General features: G+C 39.5%; 1 protein-coding gene across 6 annotated transcripts; it reads right to left on the minus strand.

The window, feature by feature from the left end:
- Positions 1-5,460: 5,460 nt before the first annotated feature.
- Positions 5,461-24,265, minus strand: SEC22A (SEC22 homolog A, vesicle trafficking protein). Of its 6 annotated transcripts, none has more exons than XM_051787632.1 (9): positions 23,697-24,078; positions 21,065-21,213; positions 20,534-20,765; positions 18,885-19,088; positions 17,045-17,208; positions 15,638-15,832; positions 10,877-10,995; positions 7,696-7,761; positions 5,461-5,999 (listed from the first exon to the last, which is right to left on the minus strand). In XM_051787632.1, exons 4-9 carry the CDS (start codon positions 19,064-19,066, stop codon positions 5,799-5,801), a joined length of 927 nt encoding a protein of 308 aa, XP_051643592.1. In that variant the 5' UTR covers positions 19,067-19,088; positions 20,534-20,765; positions 21,065-21,213; positions 23,697-24,078; the 3' UTR covers positions 5,461-5,798. The 6 variants fall into 6 exon arrangements, with proteins under 6 accessions (XP_051643592.1, XP_051643591.1, XP_051643594.1 ...); XM_051787631.1 differs by lacking the exon at positions 23,697-24,078 and adding an exon at positions 22,044-23,640; XM_051787634.1 differs by lacking the exon at positions 23,697-24,078 and adding an exon at positions 20,071-20,149.

The raw sequence follows: 24,265 nt of genomic DNA on the forward strand, positions 1-24,265 counted from the left end.
AGCATTTGCTTTTACCTGTAAAGGTTGAAAATGTTGCATTGGCAGGCACTGCTGCCTCCTTCCAGTTGTCTTTGAGAGGAGCAGCACCAAGGTGCCTACCTGGGGAATTCTCTGGCAGAGGTGACGTACTTTTAAAAACTTTTTTTAAATACAAGCTGTTGTTTGGTTTTTTTTTTTAATAGGGCACGCACACACAGATTTAAGGTATTCAGTTATACCAGCATATTTAACCACAGTGCCACAGCGAGGCTTTGTCAGCTCTCCTGAGACTAACATTCCAAGGCAAGTGGGTGCACAAGAAGGACCCAAGGGATGTTTGCTGGTGCAGCCTAGCCCTTTGGAGTCTGTAACTAGGCAATGCAAAGTTCCAGGGTGATCCAAAGGGCCCCCCATCACCCCAGCACAGAGCTGGCTGTGAGTATCTGCCTGCACATAAAAAAAATGACACATTTAGGATGCAACAAATTTGTTACATGTGTGTCCAACTCCGCAAAGATCCCCGGTCTTGCTGTTTGTGCGTTAACACAAACATGGACAGCATCATCTGGCCAAAACTATGCCCAGAGGCAAATAATTTCCTTCTGTTAAGTTTTCCAACTGCTCCTCAGGGCACCATCACTTCTAGACTGAAGTTTGGGGCAGGGCCTGGAGACAGAGTTTGGGATGTTACTGGGAAAAGGGCAGCTCAGCTGATTTAAGCTGAAAAACAATTTCTATGCTCTTGACCCACTCTGTCCAAGGCTTTTCAATTGAGGGGCAAGAAGGCCTTGGGGAGTGGGGGAGGGAGAAGTAAGAAAACTGAATTTCAGGCAGGATGGGGGGCAGCAGCACCAGCATTTTCCTGCCATCTGGCAGCCAGGCAGCTTTCTGTAAAAAGCAGGGTTATATTTTTTAATTTCTGTCTCTGAGCACTTCTCAGTCCCCCCTGTCCTGCTCTGCCCTGGCCCTTGGGTGCAGCACTGGTGAGGCGGCCGTGCTGTTGGTGCCAGCCCTGTCCCCGTGGCTCCTGCTGGGAAAGCAGGCAGTGGGTGCCAGGTGGGAGCTGCAGCAGTGGTGAGTCCAGCACTGACATGCTCAGAGGTGCTGCTGCTGCAGCACAGCACAGGCATTTCAATAAAAAGCTCCACAGGAGACTGGCTTGAGAGAGAGAACTTCCCTGTAAGCAGCTGAGATCTTTTCTTTCAACACAGAATTTCAGATGCAAATAACTATTGCCATCTACTGGAAACAGACTTGTGGAGCCTCAACCAGGCAGTGCAGGATCAGGCTAAGAGACACAAAACCCCTTCCACCACGGGGAAAGGGAGAGCACATCACAACCTACAGGCCATTCCTTCCAAAGTAATTGATTATTCACAAACTATCAAATGCCAACTTATAGATAAGCAAAAAACAGTCATCCCAGGGTGTGGGTGTCATCATCCAACTCCCCACCACCACCCTGGCAGCACAACAGTCAACTGTGCAAACAAGGTCCTTCCATACCTGCTGCTGCTCCTCCGCCCTCTCTCATGGCATTTCCACAGCAGCTCCAGCACAAGACACAGAGCACGGTCTCCTTTGCTTTGGAGTGTTGCCTGGTGCTTGACAACTCTGGTGTGCTCAGTGTACAGGTTAGTGGGACAATCCTACAGTGGTCTCACACGTTCCCAGTGCAAGCTGAGCAAGAAGCCCAGCTGAGCTAGTAGCCAGGTCATACAGGGCCTGTGCTGCCCCCACTACACGTTCCTTAAACCTTCTGAACGTGTACTTGTCACCTACCTGTCTCAGGAGGCTTTGCCTCTGAGGAAGGAAGAAGGAAACGTTATCCAGGAAAACAAATATTCTGTAAATGCTCTGAACAACTTCTGCACAGCTCTATACAGTCAGGAGAGCAAACAGGGCTGTACCAGTAAGTGCTCCATAACATTCATTAGCAAACATTTTGATCAATAAAACTGATGAACCACAATTTTGTTAAGTAAAAGAAACTGGTCCAGACACTGTGAGATCATTAGGCCTTACCAAAATAAATAGTACCTGGAATATCTGACCAGCTATGGAAGTGACTGGAAGTCAGTGACTGGAAGTACACGTGCAGCTAGATGGGCGAGAGTTCCTCAGACTCCTCTTGAGAGATCATCTGGACTCTTGTCAACACAGGGATGAAACTGCCACTGATGCAGATCTCCTACTGCCACACCCTTCTCATCAAGTACCCCACATCAGGGAAAACCCCTCCTGCAATACATGCCTCTATATTAACACCATTCTGAAAGCATGGACTTCTGCAAGCTGTAACATCTATCTACAATGCTATTTATTCTGACAAAAAGCTGATTTAAAATAGCATGTGCTTAGTGTTTAAAAATATCAATGGGCTTCTTTTTGCAAAACAAACCAAGAAAGCAAAAAAGAATCATAACATAGTAGTTGCAGTGAAAATGGGAAATGAAAAGCAGGAAAAGTAATATCCCTAAACAGATGCTCCTCAGTCCTAATGATAAGAAGAGTATCAATATGTTAAATAGTCCACAGTGACTGTTAAGTAATCACGATGTCTGCAAAGGAAACCAGTTACCATCATCATCTAGTTCTCTGCTAGCTTTGATATAGCTAAAAATCAATCTAAGTAACACATAGATATATTCCCTTGTGGAATGCTGCATTCTTTTCTGCACCTCAGTCTCCCCTTCTCTGGGTATTTTCTTATATACCTCATAAACACGTGTGTGTTTTACATGAAACAGTGTGAAAGGAGAAGGAGCCTACAGACTTTTCCAGGGCCTGAAAAGTTATTTACTAGCAAAATCTGACAATTCCCAAATGAGACAAGTTTTTATCCCCAGCTATTGGTCCAGACATTGAATACAAGAGACCATAACACAATGAAAAATCCCAGAAAAATACACAAGGAAAAATGTGATTAAATCCTAGAAGCTCAAGACTCTGAGATAATCAAATCTCAAACAGTATTCTGTATACCTTGTGGACGTCAGTCTTTTGGTCATTCCTTCCTGAAAGTAAATATAAACACTGACACCTTATTCAAAGAAAAATATGTTATTGTGGGTGTTGGATGAACCCATTCCACCCTCAAAGAGAAGCATTTCCTTTATAAATACAGCAAGAAATGGGCTCTGCTTCTACTAAATCTCACAGAAAAACTGAGTGACTACCAACAGCCTCCTTCAATTCAAACTAAAATAAAGCATGTTGTTCAAGAGAGTTGTCATCTTTCACAATTTCATCTTCCTAAGTCTAGTAACTCAGGTATCTGGTAAAATGAGCAGGGAAGCTTCTACCATTTCTCTGAATGCTGAGTTTGTAAAATCAAATGGGAAATCCTGGGAATTTTCAGCAAATTTTCACCTCCAACTTGTTCTGCTGTATCTTGGTTCTCATCTCACACAAAATGTCAGCAAGTTCTAATATTGCAGTCAAACTAAAACATGCTAAAAAGCTATGTTTTTAGCACTTAGTAATATCAGGTAATGAAGAACAGTCATGCTCATTAACTTTTCATTGTGAAATGAAATTTTTATCAGTGCCATAAAAACAAGCAAACAAAACCCCAACTGTCTTCCGTTACACTGACAGTTGAATTTGTTCACCGTACCTGCTAATCAGCAATTAACTTAACACCACCATAATAACTGGAATGGAATAATGGCTCCAGATGCTATGACAAAGGAAGTTTTCATCCCTTAAAAATGTATCTTTAGGAATAGCAGGAAGGAAAGGTGCCTCAGAGAAAACAAGATTCTCTGCCAACATACAAACTGAAGCAATGATGCAACAAAAAATTTATGTGAACAACAGCCCAAGTTAAAAACTAAGCAGTACTTCAGGTATTCATAACTGCCTCCCTGCTTATCAATAGAGGAGAAAAAATAGGTATAAGGACCCTGCTAGACTCTGTGAGCAAAATAAAACCTGTTTTTATGCTTAAAACATGAATAGCTCTATCTTCCAATCACTGATTTTAAATGGTAAAGGACTGCTCTTCACCTTTTCTGGTGTCTGGAATTCAGAAAGGTGCAGCAAATGCTAATAATACAGGTAAACTTCTCTGTGCTGAACAAAGGCTGTTTGCTGCTCGCTGCTCTTGTGGATTTTTAAAATACTTGCGGTGTAAACACTTCCTGCAATTCTTGTATGCTTCAATCCAGTCCTCCTCTTTATCATTTCCCCTATTTCTGAATTCCCAAAACAAAAGCAGACCATGTTCCTGAACATGTTCCCCTTCTGTGCCTCAAAGTGGGGAGGGAAGAGAATTAACTGCAAAGCACCTCACCCCCAGCACCAACCTTGGAACCTGGGCACCAAGGTGTCCTCAAGGGCTTCAACTCACACATCAGCCTGAGACATACCTGCTCACTTCAACTACAATTTCATTCCCTAATTCTCGGTTGTGTTATCCACAATTTTCTTGACTAATAACAATTACTTGAAAAGAAAATATCTAGTTCCTTTCTGCTTGGTCGTATCATCTGACACTAAAAGAAATGCCGAAGAAAATTTGCCTGGACCAACATTTCACAGCATAGCAAAACTCTGCCAATTCCCACGTCCAGCATGGCAACCTCCCTGCCATTAAAGCTTGATTACAACCTGTATATAAAAATCTACAACTATTTATTTGTACATTATTAAGCATCATAAATAACTGTCATACAATTGTAAAATAAAACCCCAGTGTAACTGCTGGTGGTCCTATATGGCTGCTCTTTTGTTTTTAAGTGTTTGGGGTTTGCTAGTTGATTCACCAACTTCAGAAGCATAAAACAGTTCTCTGAAACACAAGTCTAGATCAAGGAAGTTTTATCCCAGCACAAAAACATCCAATCCATAAAGCCAAAAGAATAAACACAATCCTTGGTCTTTTCTTGTTTAAGTTAAGCAGACTGATTTATTATTTTCCTGTCACCAGTTTTTATCTCAGGTTTGAGCTAATTATTTATCCATATCTGAAAGTAATGAAAAACATATAAAAAGAACAATAGTCCAGCAAGTACAAGTCACTCAACTTACTCACCAATCAGTTTTCTTTCAACCCTTCCAGAGTCCAAACACAAGTGCATAAAAATCCTGGGTTAAGTGGCAGAACTTTTTGAATAATTACTAAAAGGGAACTCTGTCTACATAGATCACTTTCAAATGATAATTAAAAGAAAATGATAAATGAAAAAACATTAAAGAACTTACAGCACTAGACAGAGGGCCATGGGTGAAGCTGATCCCCAGAAACTGAGTTTCCAGGTTACATTTTAATTAAGAAAACATTCATATATATGTCAACATGAAACAAAACATTCCAAAATCTGGTATCTTACATATTCCACATCTAGTTTGCTAATATGCAATAGCATTATTATTATTACTTATTTAGCCTATTCCCTACTGCCTCACAAAGGCAAAACTGATTTTGGAAGTGAAAAGCTTGCATGATATGCAGAACACATACTCTACACATTCCTCCATTAACACTCTTTTAAATGAAGTTTTTTTATGCCACCAGTCAAATTCCTCAAAATTGGTGTCCCTACATACATTTCACTCCACGATATGCTCCACTTTCCTCCTCCAGTCCCATACTCTTTTGTGCCCTTTTCAAGAAAATAAAAAAATAATTAAAAAAAAGTTCAACCATCAAGTGAAAAATGTCCACAGGCATCTTACACTGATTTATTTAAAAAAAAAAACAAAAAAAACCAAAAAAAACCATCCAAACAGCTTCTTCTTTTGGAGAACAGTTTTACATTCCTGAGAGTGAAAAACTACTGGAACAAGACTTCCTCTAAATGTTCCAGGACTTGTCAGACATTATAATCAGGGGACTTTCCCTGTGGTTGTCGCAGTCGGATTTGTAAGGTAGAAAATGCTCCCACAGTCACATGAAAGAAGAGCTGCCACAGGTTGCGCAGTTCGTACAGATACATGTTACACAGGCAAATCAGCCCAAAGGTCAGGAAGGATTTGGCATTCCTCCAGCCCGTGTAGTATACAAACAGGTAACACTGTCAGGAAACAAAAAAGAAATCAGATTACCTCATGGCAAGTAACTTCCACTGTAGAAACACTATGTGGTCACTGAGAAATTACAGACGAAAACAAGGAAAACCTAAATCAAACATGTAAGAACAGTCAATTCAGCAGTCATGGAAGGGTGAAAAGTGCCTGACATCAATACAAGGTTACATTTTGCTCCCATTAAACCCTTTCTGTGAACAATTCTCCCATAATAATGGATTACAGCCTACAATGACAAAACAAAGTGGATGTTTCTGGCAATCTGGTCAAAATACACTCTCAGTTCCACCCCAGCAGTGGAAAAGGAATAAGAGCCACTTCAGTCTTCTTCAGGCAAAGCAGTGGGAAAGACAGGGAAAATACCAGGCCCCTGTAGCTGGGAATGAATGCTCAGCACAAGGCAATCCCCCAGACACCTCCCAGTGCTGTGCCAGGGGTAATGCCAAGGATTAACTGGTAGATGCAGAGGTCCACAAACACCCCCTGCCCTGCTTCAGCTGCTGCAACATGGATCACATTTGGAGAGAAACACAATCCTACCACATTTTAAGGGTCCGTTTCTGCACGCTGTGGTGTGACACAGTGTCAAGACCGCCCTCAGTTCCCTGCTCTGCCTTCCTCCTACTGCAGCTAGAAATCTGTTCAAGTCTCTTGCCTCAGGTTTCATCTCACATGAGTGAGCCTAAAACATCGTATTCCATGTAAGTCCCATGTAAATATGGGACTTTACCTAATGTAAAATTAAGACCAATCTGAATTCTTTAAGGCAGATGTTGATAGAAAGTCAACAAGTGGTGAGGAACACAAGTTGTACCGTGACATTTTGGTAGAGACGAGTTGTAGAGAATGGAGATGACAGGTAACCTGGACAAAAGGCTGACTGATATAGAGGCTGATATAAAAGGAAAATCCTGAGACACTATTTTATTTGGCTGCCTGACACTGTACTAAACATTGGCACACACAAACAAGTAGAAATTGCATAGTCCACAAGAGAATAAAAGTCAAAATAATCATAGTAACAGCAACTGAGCATGACAGACATTATAGACATAGGTTAATGTAATAGCAGTGTCACTGAATGACAGATGCCAACAGGCACCAGAATGCCTTGATATAAATTACAGGAAAGTCAAATTCAGATGCAGAAATGGAAAACCTACAGAAACAAAAAGCAAGGGGAAGTATCAGACAGGAAAAGGAAAATATAGTGAAAAGTGGTGAAAAGCTTTGAAAAGGAAGGCAATGCATATTAATGTACAAAGTGAGGAAAATCCTGGGGTGTAGTGCCTTGGTATTGCTGTATTTACTTCCAATCTTCCCAAAGGGAAGAAGCAGTAAGGTATTTTTCAGATGGTTAAGTTTACTTGAACTATGAAACCGCTACTGCAAGGAATAGTATAACCCCCACTGCTCCTGACTTTAGAGTTAAATTGTAAGCTCCAAAGTCAAAAGTAAATGCCTTAATTATCTAATTGGAGAAAACTACCAGCAAACAGAAGCAATTTTGTATCAATCTACCGTATGATAATTTATGATTAATGAAATAAAATACAGCAGACATTATTTTTTATAATTGCCCTATTCAAGGATCCCTGACATTTAAGAAAACATGATGACAATTTATGCATGACTGGGTAATGTTTCTAAACTCTAGTGAATTATGCAAACAGAAAAACACACCTGGTACAAACAGGCTGCCGTTCCAAGAAAAAATGCAATAACATAGCTGAAATCTTCACCTTCATTCTGTAGGAATAAAACAAAAAGCCATATTTTACAATGTTTCAGTTAAATACCTGATATTTGTAGTATGAAAGTTATTAATTATTGTATGTTAAAATAGGTTCACACATTGATTTATAATAATTCCTACCCTACACAAAACCAGGAGTTAAGACAAATCAGTGCTTGCTTTTATGTCTGGGAAAAAAACACCATGATCTGGAGTCTGACCAAAACATTGACTCACAGCAGACAACTAATGCTGAGATTTTCAAAAGCCTTAAATGAAGTCCAGGTCTAAAACTGGATACTTACCTTCTCCAGATGCCTTTGAAAATTCAAGTCTAAACACTGGTAACTAGCTTTGATATCAACTTTGTAGAATTGTGCCTTCCTCCAGCCTCCCAAAATGGAAACGAGGTAAAAGGCAAAAAACCCAAAGCGGCCACTAGGGTGGGGTAAAACTCTACACAGAGAATAACGCGGGCAGCTCACGGCAGTGACAGCAAACGGCAGCACAGGAATTTATCGGAGAGACTATTGGAAAATTAAGTTTTCTTCAAGGAAAAGATGGAAAAATTTACTCGAAGTGACAGATCTTTCTACTACCCGTTTAAAAAACCAAACGAATCCTTCTAACTTATTCAAAAGGGTTGTTATAGTTTCTATAGAGCTGAGCAGAATAAATTTACATGCTCAGTGACTATTCCAACTGCATTTCCAACAAACATCTGCAACAATCAAAAACTTTCCCAGGAAAACAAAGGGTACCCATGCAAATGTTCTTCCCTGAGAGTGAATATCATTTTGAGAAGAAGGTGGTCCATTCACAAGTACAACTTGTGTCTGCTCAGCGTATGTTCAGTGTGGAGCATTTCCATCTCCAGTGCTGACCAGGAAAAACTTTGTATATCTGCACATAAAAATCACCTACAAAATGCAGTAACTTTACGCCATGTGTCAGTCTTTGCCTCGGTGTCACTGCGTATTTGCTGGGGTACAGCTACAGATGGCAACAGTTTCACTAACACCCAAACAAAAACACTGATTATAAATGAAACAGTAATTCAGAGAGATGATTTTGAATGACTTTTCAGAACACATTCAATTAATCATGCTTTGGATTATTTCTCCCTAAACTCTGTGGCTTTCTTCATCATAAAGTAAATTAAGAGAAATTTTAATGGATTTTTAGTGTGCCTCATTTGTCAGAAATGAAAATTATCTTCCATCTGTACTGCCATCTATTCCCTCCAGATGCAATAGCATATAGAATAAAAATAACTGGCTGCCCTGGCATCACTTACATAGGTTAACCTAACATTGGCATTCCTTTAAAAAAAAATCAGCCGTGGAAAGTAACAAAATAAGTTTAGAAACATCACAGTAAGTGGTAAAAATCTGTTCAGTGCTATTTGTACTACAGCATACTTTGAATTCATTCCTATTTATAAACTGAGAGAATTGTACATAACACAAAAAAATCTAATTAGTAGAGATATTTGTTCACTATTTCATTCTTGGTCTTTCTTTAAGAAAACAAACCAAAAACAACTCAAAAAGAAGGACCTAGCATGGAACATTTTCTTTAACCTTATTCATCTATCCATTAGTCTTCAGGAAATGCTGAGACCTCAAACCTTACTGCTTATTAAATCTTTACACAGACCAACAGCTATATAAGACAAGTGGAATACAGGTCATCTTCTTTACCTTACTTCCCTAAAAAAATCCATTAATGATCAGAAAATATTGCAGTTGGCTGGTGAAAGGCTTAGAGACCAAGACTTACGAGGGGCAGCTGATGAAACTGGGAGTTTTTTAGCTGGGAGAAAAGGAGGCTCAGGAGAGAACTTATCACTCTCTGCAACTACCTGACCCGAGGCTGTAGCAAGGTGAGTGTCAGTCTCTTCTCTCAGGTAACAAGGGACAGGATGAGAGGAAATGGCCTCAAGTTGCACCAGGGGAGGGTTAGATATTTGAAAACCTTCTTCACTGAAAGGGCTGTCAAGCACTGGAACAGGCTGCCCAGGGAAGTGGTTGAATCACCACTCCTGGAGGAATTTAAAAGTTGTGTAGATGTGGCACTCTGGGACATGGTTTAGTGGTGAACTTGGCAGCGCTGGGTTAATGGCTGGACTCAGCTCTTTTCCAGGCTAAATGACTCTATGATTCTATAAAGTCTATAAAGGTATATGTTTGAATAAAAGGATTATCTATTAGCCAAGCTAGAAGATTACCATTTTCTTTCAGAAAAATTCCACAGGCTTTTTAGTTTCCATGTCTACCACCACAAGAGATCCATTAAATGGCAAGGAAGTCCTTTTTGTTGTGGTAACACACATGAACTTCGTGTGCATGCCTGCAAGCACTACCAGCATATTTCACCTGAATTGCCTAAAATCGTAACCCACTATTAGTGACATTGTAGCAGTGAGAATACAAACAGCAGAAGAAATGGAATAGAAAGAAACTAAAAGGCTACAGGGAAGGTCAGAGAGTTTACAGAAAAAAATGTTTTTAGGGGAGGTTGTTTGGTGAGAGGGATGTTGTTGTTTAAGGAGGTGAGGGGAGTTTAGAAGAAATCACTTGAAAGTTTTCCCTGACATTGATCCTTTCAGCATACAAAGAGAAATAAGTATCCTACCACTAAGAAGGTGTGTTAAATACAAACAAAACAAAACAAAAGTTTACAAAAAAATTTTTACAAAACCTGTTTAAAGATGCATGCTCTGTGGACTTTAAAAAAAAAAAAAAACTGGCCAGATTTTCAAAGCTGTTCATCATTTCACTGAAATGCTTTTAAATAGCATCTATAGAAATTAAACGCCTCATACCCTGGCATAAATTTAGAAAACAGAACATCATGTTCACATACTCACTGCTACCAAGGTACCAGGGAAGGAGTTGGCCACCCACTTTCTACTGCTGTCGAAACTCACAGCCTCAATGAATGAGGCATCACACTCAGAAAGGATGCTCTGGTCACAGACAATACAGGTTTCATGAACAGAGGCCTGACCTCACAAACAGTATTTCTGACAATAAAACTGGCGAGACTCAGTTCACATAGCATCTTCTAAGGTGATAATTATGATTGCTGTGGTGCATAACTTTTAAACTCACAAATGTACAATACCTGGAGAAGGCTTTCAATGGCATGAAAGCCACGAATTAAATTCAAAGCTCCACATAACAGACTAAGCACGAATGAGACAATCCCTGGCAGAGTCACAGGTTCCAGGCGCTGATGAGGAGCTGCAAAACAGAAGATCAAAAAAAGATAACGAAGGTCAAAGCAATGCCTTTAGAAATACAGTAAAAGAGTGATCTCATTTTTCTGTGGCTTCTAGCTCAAGAGATCCACAAAAGAGATCTAGCTCAATGCAAACCACAAAATGTCATTTTTTTTTCCAAAAAGAAGAAGAAACATTTTAAATATTTCGGCACAAGGTTTAACAAAAAGTAAACTTTCCTTCAGTTCACATATATAATTGTTGTGCTATATTTAGTCTTTATTTCAATGCATTCCATTTATCCAGTATGGTACTGACAGCTGCTCAAACACGCCAGGAAACCAACAGTAAAAGATGCACTCACTAGTGAAATCCGTCCACAATTAGTAACCAGCTAATAAGTCACGTACTTAAGAGCTTCTCTCGCAGCCTGCACTCTTTAACATTCTTTAACACAAATACATTAGTGAGATAATGAGACTGATTTAGCTTGTTTGCTGAACAGAACACTTTGAGGCAAAGCTATCACAGTCCCCCTCCTTAAAAAATACAGCCAACCAAGTGCTACCAAAGACATAAAAAGACAGCTCTGAAACTAAACCAGTATCTATATCACGACCTTATACAGACCTTCCAGATAGTGCTTAGAAGTCTCTTATAAACCACATTAAAATTAAACAGCCCTTCTTTCCAAACACAACCACTCCTTCAGGCTTATCTAAGGTCACAAGTATGTAACAGTTGTGTATGTTCCTCATTACTGTCCCTTTCCCTTTTTCATAATTAATAACAGAAAGCAAATGTGAAAAAAACAATGCAAAACTCTTAACAGTCTGGGTGACACTGGGAAAACAATGTGACTACTGAGCCGTACTCAAATCATTCTGTTCAAATCAACCAAGTGTAAAGATGTGAACAATGAGGTTAATGAACTGTAACATTAATAGAGAGAGGGGTGTCAATCCCAGTTGTTTGCATTGCACAGACTCAGGAAAAAGGTTTTTCAAACAGTTTTTGAAGTTACAGAACCTAAAGAAAAAAACAACAAAAGCTATTTCACACTGATAAGCAGGCAGGGCTGTCTAATTATGAGTGTACGATAACACAAAAATAAAACACAGGATGAGTTCAGTTAATTCATTTGTGCTGAATTTAATAGTGTAATCAGCTGGGTTTTTTTTTAAACAAAAGCATAACCCATGTTTAACTTTGAGAGCTCATTGCTCTTCTAACTGTAGGGCACATTACTCCCAGCAATCACTCAGTTAGGGTTAGATATGCTATTTGCATACCAAACCACTCTTTTTCAATGACTCCTAACTGGTTGTTTTGTTTTGGCTTTTTTAAACCATCTCATCTAGAGAGTGGCAAAAAACTGAGGGTGTATGTGACTGTTTTTAGCCAAAACTAATTCCATTTCACTAACTGATGGATAAAATTAGTTCACCGCTCTCCACTCACAGTTCTCCAGACAACCTCATTTTCCCCTTGTCCTGCGTAACTTGAAATCATTGTGTGTTAAAACAGCATTTAAAACACCTCTTTGAGAACCATAGGGGGAAAGAAGAGTCTCATCAACTAAATCAAGATGGTCTGTGAGGGATCATATAGTACTAATTTTTCTCTCTTATTAAAATACAAAAGCAAATCCAAAAACTTGAAGGACATTGCATACCACTACCGATGTCAATTAACTCTCCAGGGCTTAACGGACTTTAGTGCTACAATCAAAGCAGCAAGAGTCACTTATACACTAAAAGATGAAGGCAAAACCAAAAGAATGAAAAAGGGACGTCAGAGAATGCAGGGTAAAGGCCAGCTGAATTTTAGTTGGTACATCAATCAATCTTAGAAATAGGATAAGTACCATATCAAAAATCCTCAACTGAAATAAAGCACAAATTTTGAATTTAATGCTGACATTTAAATAAAAATTCAGAAAATTGACACAATATGAGAAACTGCACTACTTGTAAGGATGTTTATTTAAAACTAAAATGTCAAAAACCCCCAAAACTTGGAGCATACAATCAGGCAAAAAATAATTTCAATTTGACAACTGTTCCTTCATTGAAATAAAGCTCAAATAATAAATTTATCCTAACCTAAAACATCACACATCAGCATGCTGTCACCCTATTTCTAATGCCTGCCAACACCTACATTCACCTCTGAAGCAAAATTCCACCTATAATCTAAGCACTTTATGCTTCACACATCCATAATTACCCCTATTTCTCACTACACAGCACAACTTTCTCTTAAGGAAAAGTGCTCCTATTTTCAATTACTTTCCCAACACAGGAGGCCTGGGCACTACACTGTGGCTACAGGAGCAATTACAGTCCAAGTAACAGTCAGTACTTCCCCAGCATGGCCAAAATTAATGCATCCAACTCTGCCCTGCTGCGTAACAAAACAAGGTTAGCCTGCACCCAGCTCCCCACCTCGGCACGCTCTCCAGCCTGATTTAACATACTTGATGCACTTATAGCAAGTCCTACTTTTTAACAGGACAGCATATTCAGGAAATTACACTAGGCAAACCATATCTTTTTGTGAGAATTTGTCCTTAGAGCAAAGGAGAAACTTTGAAGTCTAGCCAACTGAGTGGGCAGCAAACATCCAGAGAAAGTTCTTTTCAATGGTGGAGGGAAGTGATGAATGTAAAGGATTACAAAACTATTAGCAGACTCGCTAAAATAGACACTGTTATTCAATGCCATCTAAAATGTGAGGAGCTGAAGAAGGAGCAAAGTGCAAACTTCTCATAAGGTACAGCTCTTTGATGGTGAGTTTCTACAGCAACTCAAGGAAGGAAGTGGAAAACTGAACAGAGATCTGTGGAATTCACAGGAAGAAGAAAGTTTAAAGTAACTCAAAGAAAACAGAAGAAAATCAATATGGAAAGAAGAGAGGACAACAGAACTGCTTCTGTAAGAAGTTTGGGAGAGGTAGGTGAAAAAAATTAGAAGGTCATCTGCCAATTACTGTTGAATCTTCCTTTATAGTAAAAAGGGAAATGGTCCCTATGCATTTTAACTTAGGCCCATATGATCTTCCAGCACTTTTACTCAAAAAAGCGATAAAAAACTCATCTCCCACTACATGTACAACTTTTAAAAAAAACATCCAATTCTGACATAGGTCAAGTTCTCTCATGCTTATTGCTTTTTCTTCTCCCAATTACAGGAAGTTCGAATCTGGACAACCAGTTGCCACTTCTGCCACCATAATCCACAGGGCAGGATTACACCAGAACAGTAAAAGTAAACAACAGTAAGTGGTAGAAGGATGGTATCACAGCATTATACCTTTAAAAACAACCCACACGTGTAAGTAGGATATGATTAAAGGTCTGCACAGTACTGCTTAGAAGATTTCACTCTTTTATACACTTCAAACATCTCTGCACTTTTTCTTTATTCCTTTTCCAGAATCTAACTCTAATACTGTTAAATTGCAAATACAGAGATTGTAAACTATTTCTACACTGTCTCATAGCACCTGGAATTCTCAGAATTGGGGCCCCAGAGTGCCCCAGTGATTTTGTTTGGGTTTCACTTCAGTAGAAAGCAGTGTTCAATCTTCTAGAGTAATCCTTACGAGTAAGTACGTAATAAGGATAATGCACTGGCCAAGAGATCCTATTAACACATATATATATATATAAACTGCACAAAATCAAGCTAATCTCTTTTATTACAAAACTGTAGGAAGTATTTAGATTTATGATTGCAATCCTAGGATTTATGATTGCAGCCTGACCCTGTAAAACGTCAGGCAGAATATGCCTGCCCAGGATAACTTACAGACAGAGGGACTTGGGGGGGAAAAAAAAGGGAAAGATATTAACTAATTAAAATCAACACTTCCTTCCATTCTATTTATGATTTTGCTTCACTAAACTTGGAAGACTGAAAGCAGATGATGTCAGCTTCACATGTGGAGTTCACATATTAGTGCAAGGATTTGGCAAGTATTTAAGTTTCTGTCCTGCTGAGAAACATATGAAGGTGGGCCTCAAACTCTCTTAACAGCACAAACCTTTAACCCAGGTCAACCACACAATTCCATATTTACCTCCAACATGAAGCAAATTAAAGTTTTAAAAAATTAACGACTACTTAAATGAATGTGTCAATTTTATACAAAATTGCAATTCTTAACACTGCACACAAGGCACTCATTTTAGCAAATGCATCTTTTAGCCAGCACAGCTCTTTGGATTTTCACCATGGCAGATGCTTCCTAAAGTGATGCTCCTCCCTCCAGCTGCTCTAACTCCTGACACTGTGCTCTCAGCTTATGTAATCACTAAGTCTTACTGGGAAGAAATAATAAAAATTTTCACAAATCTTGAAAGGTCAGAAAAAGAAAGATCATCTTCTTGTTAAGTGCCCATCTTCATTTGCAGTATTTTTTTCCCTTCAATATAGCAGTCCATTGAACAGATCCATTTCTCCCTCTGAGTGCCTTGGGAAGATGTGCACTTTGAGCAGGGGACAAAACAGACATCTAAGCTAAAATGCACATAAGGTCATGGCAGCTTTATGCTTCAGAGCCATGAAAAAGCTTTTTTTTAAAGAAAAAAAAAAAAAACAAAAATGAATTCTACTACTCTGTCTCATTTAAGGATACAAAACCAGAAGTCTGGAACTTACCTGCAGATATCTTACCAGTACCCTTATACTCCCCCACAGATATATGTGCAAAGCCATTCGCTGAGCCAAGTTCTGACACAGAAATTTGGTAGGGTGGTCTCAGTTTGATCTCTGTCTGCATGTCAGCAAGATTCATCTTTGTTGACAAAGAACGTGTGTTGTTGTATCTCTGTTTGGTCCTCTGAATGAAATTATCTGTATAAAATTTAAAATAAAAAGGTATATTTTTATGGACTTTTGTTAGTTAAATAATCCAAGATCATGCAGCTCTATGTACTATGCATTTCACAAATTGAAACATTCTTTGAAATATTTGCATTTATCTTGAATTTTTAACACTATTTCTGTTTTGTGCCTAATACATCAAGAGTTATTTAATTCTGCAGTTAAAAAAAATCTAAGCTCTAGAAATCTAATTACTTAGTAACTATGAATAAACTAATGACTTTTCACTGCATGAGACTGAATGCATTTCTAATACAATGGGTTTACTGCATTTATTCCAGTTTTTCTGTTAGTTTAGTAAATATCCTTATGAAAAAATTAACTCCTGCATTCAAGTGTGAATGTACTTGAGTATGAAACGTGCTTGCAAAATATTCAGAAGAAAATAAATATATATTTAAGCTGTAACAGACTTAAATTCTAACTTAACAACTAGTAGAACAAAGGGGAAAAAAAAGCAGTCATAGAAATTTTCACAAGAAGACAATAATGTTATACAGAAATTGTTAATAACTGACTGACTGAATTATAGACAGGAATTAACCAACCGGAATATCTGCCCCTGTATTTCTCAAACTAATGTTCTTTTTGCTCTAATGTGTTTTATAAAAATATCTAAAATAACTGCCTAATATATAGCATTAAAGCAATATAAATTAATGGAATTTGTAACAACTGTTATCTGGTATATATGAGATGAGCTGCATTTGGAGTTTTCATGTCAGAAGATTAAATGCTTCACTACATCGTAAGATAAATAAAAATGTCTCCCTTTCACGTACTGAACAAAAGTTACAGCACAGCTAAGAGTAAGCTCCATGACTTCATAGGTTAAGTATTTCAACAGGTATGAAGTCAAACAACTCCTAGTATTATTAACTAGGAGAAGATAAACTCCAGAGTTGGTCACACAAGGCTCAAATCAAAACTTACTGGAATGAACAGAAAGATTACAAAGAAGTTTCGATAAAACTCTAGTAAGCCTAATTTAATGCTTTTTTAAATATAGAAGTATTTCTTCGTTGCTTCTAACAGGAGTTAATTCAGATTCTAAATCTGCCTAAAATACAGCTATAAACTGCCTTGGACATTTTTGTTTTATGTGCATTAAGTTACACATCTATTTAAATACTCATTTGTCTCAGTGTGAGAATAAAGGGGGAAAAAAAGTCAGATCCTTACCAAACTCTATAAAACAGTATGGTCTGATTGCAGTATTTGTCTTCATCATATTGTAGGTAGTGATGAACTCTTTCTGAAGCTCATCCAGGAAGCAGAAAGCCAGGACACTGGGATAATTTTCAGTGCACAACATCATATAGCTTACTCCCAGGGAACTTATAAAGCTAGAATTGAGAAAACATATTTCAAATCCAGTGAATTAGCTGCTTTTCTAGTCTGATCTCATATTCTACAGAAAAATCAGAAAAACAAAACTTTGTCTGGGGTAGCAAAGGAATTAATGTTTACTGAAAACTCCAACACTATTCTGGAAGAAAAACAATTTACTTTTAGGCTATGTTTTACTTTGACACCACATTGTACAATCATATGAGAAGCTGTATTACACATATATGTGTGTGCATACATATATACACACATCCATGAAACAGAAAACAAGAAAGCTTTTGGGATACAGAAACACAGCAAGTTTGTCTTGTAATAGCTTTTCACCCATCTCAGTTTTCACTATACATATTCCCTGCTGCATTTAGGCAATTCATTAGAGCTCAGGTTTTCATGACACATTCAAATTTCTTCTATGTCTTGACATATAACTTACACTATTAAAAGTAATCAAAGACAGAAACAATAAAAACTATCCTGAGTAAGCCTTATATCTCATTCTTAGAAGTTTCTTTTAAGCTAATCAGTTCACAAGCCAACTACAGCTGAGGTCTTTAAAAAAAAAAAATTGACTGGAACAATTTAGTCCATCCTGGGCCTAATCCCAAGAAAAGCTGGAAACTCACATATCCCAGTGGGAGAAGGAGAGGGATGAGCACCTTCTAGGATCATTCATGTGGTATACTTTCCACCACTGTAACTTTCACATGGTTACTAGGTCTTAGGATGAAATTACTCACTTGATTAAAAGTAGTAGATCTAATCAGAATCAGAATTTAGCTCAGCTAAAGTGCAAGTGAACTACCAACTACACACAGGTGCACCTTGTTACCAACACTAAGGAGAAGGATCACATACAAAGCAAAATTCTGAGTAAACAACAGATTCAAAGAATTATTTCACCATAATCCAAGTTTCACACTGTGAAATAATTATTGAGTTATGCTTGGTTTTCAGCACATGTTTCTCTGAATCCAACAGAAAGCCTGAAGGTACAACAAAAGGGTCTAATGTAAACATCCTAACGAGATATTATGGAACTACTGGTTATGAAAGTATTTGGGCACCTTTTAAAGGTCATAGACTGAAAAAAGAAAAGAAAGGAGTACTAGTTGAAGTAGCAGGACCACAAAAAGTCTGGTCATTTTCATGCAAGAATCAACCTTGAAATTAAAAGAAATATTTATACTAGGTAAAGGACTTCAATACTTACAAAAATACTGTCTTTTTCAAACTAGACTCATAGAATGGTTTGTTTGGAAGGGATCCTAAAGATTCAGTTCCAACCTCCACTAGACCATGTTGCTTAAAGCCCCATCCAGCCTGGCCTTGAACACTTCTAGGGATGGAGCATCCACAGCTTCTCAGGGCAACCTGTGCCACACCTCACCATCCTTGCAATAAAGAAATTCCCCCTAATATCTAATCCAAACCTGCCCTCTTTCAGTTTAAAGCCACTCTCCCTTGTCCTATCACTACATGACTTTGCAAAAGAACTTCCACCAACGTTTGAGTAGGTTTCTCAAATTTAAATTTATCAATTTTAAATTTCTGATACATTAATACTGCCAATAATTAATCTTAATTTGATTAAGCATTTCCAAGGTGAACTGCTAATTTTTTAACTGACAGACACAACACAGGATGTTGCAAACACATAAAAGAGAAGCCTTACTTTATGTTATACTGTCCAGTTTTCAGAGTACACCTATCAGGAAGCTGAGAAAGTTTCTTTGCGAGCATTTTAAAATATTTTCTACATTCTTGCATTCCCGTGCTCTGCTCATAATCAGTGGATGCAGACAGTGGGAGCCCATCCCTCACACGGACCACAGAGGCAGACAAGATCATAGACATTGCCAACAGAGTTAACGACAACCTACAACAAAACACAGATCAGGAGCAATCAGAATTAAGGTAAAAGCAGAAACAACGGAGTCAACTGTGATTAATCAGAATTCTCAAGCTGTGTACTGGGTTCAGGCTTCAAACAGGGCATAGTGAGGATTTTCAACTACAACTGTTCCTAACTGAACAGGACCTATTAGTCTACATGAACCACAAAGCAGTTCTTCAAACCTTATATTAAATCAAAACATTGGAAAGTTCAGCATGACAAGCATTAAAGTAAGGATTATTTATCTGCTAAGTATCAGTACACAAGTGGGCGAACTGCTAGAATTTATATGAAGCCAAAAGCAAACACTTCCTCAGCTCTTAACACTGCTCTGCAGACTCCTACCATGTACTGCACCTATCACTTCAGAGACTATGAAAAAATATTTTTGCCTCCCTCAGATGATGGTACCCAAGATCCATACAGTCACAAACTGCAAAAGGAAACAGATTTCTGAATACAGCTGAAATATGCTTTTGTGTGCAATACTGACATGTTTACAGCACCTTTCAAACTATGACGTTAAGGGTGCTTTACAAGCCTCAGTGACTGAAGGACTGTATTCTCAAAAGTCAGAAATCCAAATTTTCCCCAAATAACACTCCCTCTTCATAAAAGAGAGGAAACAGCTATTTTTAACCTGAACTCTCACCATCTCTATTTCCCACTACCCAAAGGTTAAGTAGGACACTTAATGAATAATCAACAATATTCAGGTTTTTCAAGGTTATTTACTCTTCAGAGAGAAAGAGGCATATAATAATGAAAGCACTGAAAATGTGTTGTCATTTTCAGTTTAAGAAATTCAGCTTCATCAGCTTCATCAACTTCAACCTCCTTTGAGATGCATCACATTAGCTGAATCCAAATTAATACCCTCTTATTTTACTTGAACAGCATATCAGACTTTCCCCAAAGTCATAAAAGCAGTGGAAGCCGCTGTTGTCTGTTGTCAGCTGAATACCTCTGGGTTTTTATCAGGTGCACTTGTTATTTCAGCACTTCACAAGAGAATTCCCTCCTGTACCAAGTGCTTTGATCATCTGGACACAAAAACAAAAAACAACTACAACTTCAGGACTTGCTCTAGATCAGCCTGCTGGGTATAAAGCAGGCAAGAAGCTAAACTCGCAGTTCTAGAAACTTTTCACTATCTCTTGAGTTCATGCACGTACTCCCAGAAGGACAATTCACATGGAATGCACACAGACCCATTTTCTTAGCTATGCTGCTCCCCATATAAGCAAGGCAGCAGCTCAAGAGCATGACAAAATTGCAGAGGAGCTTTAAACTGTAATGGTTCTCTGACAATAACCATCTCTACCACTTGGAACTCAATCCTAACAGGGACTTCTGGGAGCTATATCAATATACACAAAAGAACAACAATGTGATAGCCAAGTTTAAATACCCCCTCATTAACTTACTTGCACAAAATGTAATTTCATGGATCTGCATTTCCTCTGATGAAACAAATAACTTTGTTAGCACCTAACGTGAAGAAAGAAACAAAGCTCCATGTCCTGTTTCAGGAAAAGGTAGTGAATGTGACTGCACTGCAGGAGAAACTCTGAATCCTGTAGCCAGCTCTCAGAAGAAAAAATACCGTTCTGTTCACTTTTTAAATGATCTCGATGGTTAAAGTTCATGTTGAGCTATCTGATGAGATAAGAACAAAAAGAAAAAGTTAATAAATGCATTTACCAGCTAACAACATTCTTCAGCTTTCTGTGAGGACACACTTATTGGAAATGCCTGAACATACCCAAGGGAAGTTACTCGCAACATACTCAAAGAAAAAGAAAACCAGAATAATAGAGATATTAAAATGTTTCTGTGTTCTTTAAGTGAAGCTCAGGAAGTCCCATCGCTTCAGCCATTTAAAATGGGAAAACTGTCTGCACAGTACACAAGTAACTCAGGGTAACACAACCTTTGACTCTGATCCCACCACTCACCTCATACTCTATGTTTAATTATTCTATAATATCCTCTGATCAGGACACTTTGGGAACATAACACAACACAACACAACCACAGCTGTATTTCCAAAGCCTTAAGATTTTCAATATTCCATCTCACCATAGTTGTTTTGCTCCTATAACTCCTAAGGACAAAGAACATAAATACCACTAACCACAACATGTATGCACAGACAACGGACAAAGGATAAAGACATCTTGAGAGGTATTATTTCAATTTTTATGTCTATTCTGTATGTAAATAAATATTTGCATAAATCTAGAACAAAACTGTCTTGAAGACTTCTATTTACATTTAGAGAAATTAGGCTCTCTAACAGGAGATAAGCCTCCACTGAAACCTTAATATATTCTCTTATATACTACAAAATCACATAAGGTAAAAATTGTGTTTAGATGAACGATCTTCAGAACACCAGTCAGCCAGGTTTTGTTACCATCATCTTAAAAACCCACCCTGTGAAAATATGTACTTTTTCCTCAGCTTCCTAACAGCAAAATCAGAAAACTAGCTAAAAAATGATGCCAATAAAAGAAAATCACTTTGGTTGCAAGATCACACATATGTCAAGAGATGTATAATACACATACTGTAACAGAACATTCAGCCTTACTTGAAAATGTATTAACATAAGAAAAAAGTTTACTAAATCTTCACAATGAAAGAGCTGCTTTACCCAGCTCTCAAAACAGCACAGCTTTACAGTAGGAGTCGTGTGGTAAATTTGATATAGACTTACATAGGCAGAGATTGAAGAATGAACATTAAGGATACGGTAGTGCTTTCGGAACTGCCTTTAAATGTCTTTTTTAAACATTATTCAAAACTGCATGAAGTAATTCACCAAATTATTACAAATTTCATACGTTTTCGTTCAAAAATTCTGTATGCCTCAACCACCTGAAGATGACAGAAGACTGCATTTCCACTACAAATGGTCTATAAACCTCTTACAGGTGCAGGGAAATGAACAGGGATCAGGTTCACTGTCTCATTCCACGACAGAACTGAAGACTACCAAATCCAACCAGCAGGTGTTTGGCTCACAGGTACCATGGGGTGTTCTTCACAAAACGTCACCAACCTTGTCACAAGCTGTCGTCAATGCTACAATGTCATATGGATTCAAGAGGCAACTGGAAAAATCCACAGAAAAACTGCCAGGGTTATTAAAACCAAACCACTGTCCTTTGTTCAGCATGATTCTGACCCCAAAACGATCACCAACAGCAAGAGTACACCATGGAAGCACCACTCCATGCTTGCACTGTTCTTATGTTTCCCCTAGTTAGCATCCAATTCTGCCTCATCTTTATTGATTTCCCCTTACACTCCCTCACAGCCCTCCCTGCAAACAAGGACTGGAAGAACTCATGGAAAAGAGGAACATGGAGAAAGCTGGCCATAGACAGGTAAAAGTCAGCTGAATGGCCATTCCTCCTTCCTCCATAGCCTCCACCTTCCCAAGAGCTGTCCAATTCCTCACACACGTCAGCATTCACTGAGTTCACAGATAGGAATTAGCACATGTCTGGTTTCATTTTCTCCCATGCACAGGAAACCTCAGATGATGGAAACCAGAGCCTGTTTCACTGTACTTTTTTTTTTCAAGACATACTCAATTATATCTTGTTTATTTCTGTGTTATGATCGTACTCAATCCTAAGGCAACATTTGGAAAAGTCCTAGAAAGTGGCATATGTTCTAGTCTTTTGTAACAAATTGGTCATCCTGTTTGTGATCTGACAGTAATTATTTTAGACCTATCTGCCAATATCTCACAATATTTTTTAGAGGGGCTTGAAAGTGGCCTGTGACTATGGTTTGCTCAGGATACTCCCATTTTTTAAGAAGTCTAGCTTCCCAAAAATTGTAAACACATCTAGTGTAACAGGAAGCCTACCCTCCTGCACCTGCCAGCCTTCAGTACCAACTTAATCATGGCATTTCTTGACAGGATGTCTGCCTCTCATGACAGCCTTCCATAAAACATAAAACTGGGAAGTGGGTGCAAGCTGCACTCCTGCTTGACACAGAGTGAAGATACAGCTTCTGTGCTTGCTTCAAGTGTATGTAATAGTGTCAGACAATCTTTTCCCCCAGTTCTGAGGGTTGTGACAGCTGCATTATGCAGGCAGGAGCCTTAATTCTTCCACCCTACAGCACACTTCAGAAATCCACGTAACAAAGTAAAGCACTACAGAACACAACAAATAAAGCCACTTTGACATTGTCAGGTACATTCAGACAAGGAAATAATCCTAAACTACTAACCCACATAATCCTTCCCATAAAGCAGAGGAGAAAGAGACCTCAGAAGCAGAACCACGATCACAGAATCAATTATTTTGGAAAAGATCATCGAGTCCAACCTATGACCCAACACCACCGTGTCAACTAAAACTAAGCGCCACGTCCAGTCTTTCCTTAAACACTTCCAGGGACGGTGACTCCGCCACCTCCCTGGGCAGCCTATGGCAATGTCTAATCACCCTTTCTGTGAATAAATTCTTCCGGATGTCCAAACAATCCTGACAAACTAAGGGAACGGAACAAGCCGCATCCTAAAGTTTGAGAGCCTGACCCTCTCACCTACCACCTACTTACGTGGCAGCTCCGACACGACCATTCGCACCCTTTGCCGCCGCCGCAGACGCGCTGACTCAGCGGTCGGTGCCTCACACAGGTCCGCACCGCGAAACTTTTAACACAACCTGCTGCCGAGCCCGGAGCGCGGCGCGGCCCCGCCGCCCCGGCTCTCGCTGCCCAGCGGCGCCCGCGAAGAGCCCCGAACGGCCCCCGGCGCCTCCTGCGCCCGCCCTGCCCGCCGCCACCACCAACCCCTCCGTGACAGCGGCGCCGCGATCCCCCGCGGCTGAGGCGCGGACGCAGCTGGCCCTGAGGCTCGGCAGCTGGGCCTGGGGCCGGCAGCGGCGGGTGGGCGGGTAGGCGGGAGGGGAGGCGGCGGCGTGAGCCGGGCCGGGCCGGGCCGGGCAGTGCCGGCCCCGTGTCCCGCGGTGCCGGTGCCGCCCCCGCCCCTCACGGCGCGGGGGGCGCGAGCCGTACCTGGGCACGGCGACGGCGGCCGCTCCCGCCGGGCATTGTGGGAACGGACACGTCCGCGCGCGCCCCGCCGGCGGCACAGCGACCCCGCGCGGGGCGGCCCCGCCATGGCG

This window comes from Manacus candei, unplaced genomic scaffold (genome assembly GCF_025592945.1).
Source record: "Manacus candei isolate 608988 ecotype Guabito, Panama unplaced genomic scaffold, ASM2559294v1 h1tg000023l, whole genome shotgun sequence".
NCBI lineage: Eukaryota > Metazoa > Chordata > Aves > Passeriformes > Pipridae > Manacus > Manacus candei.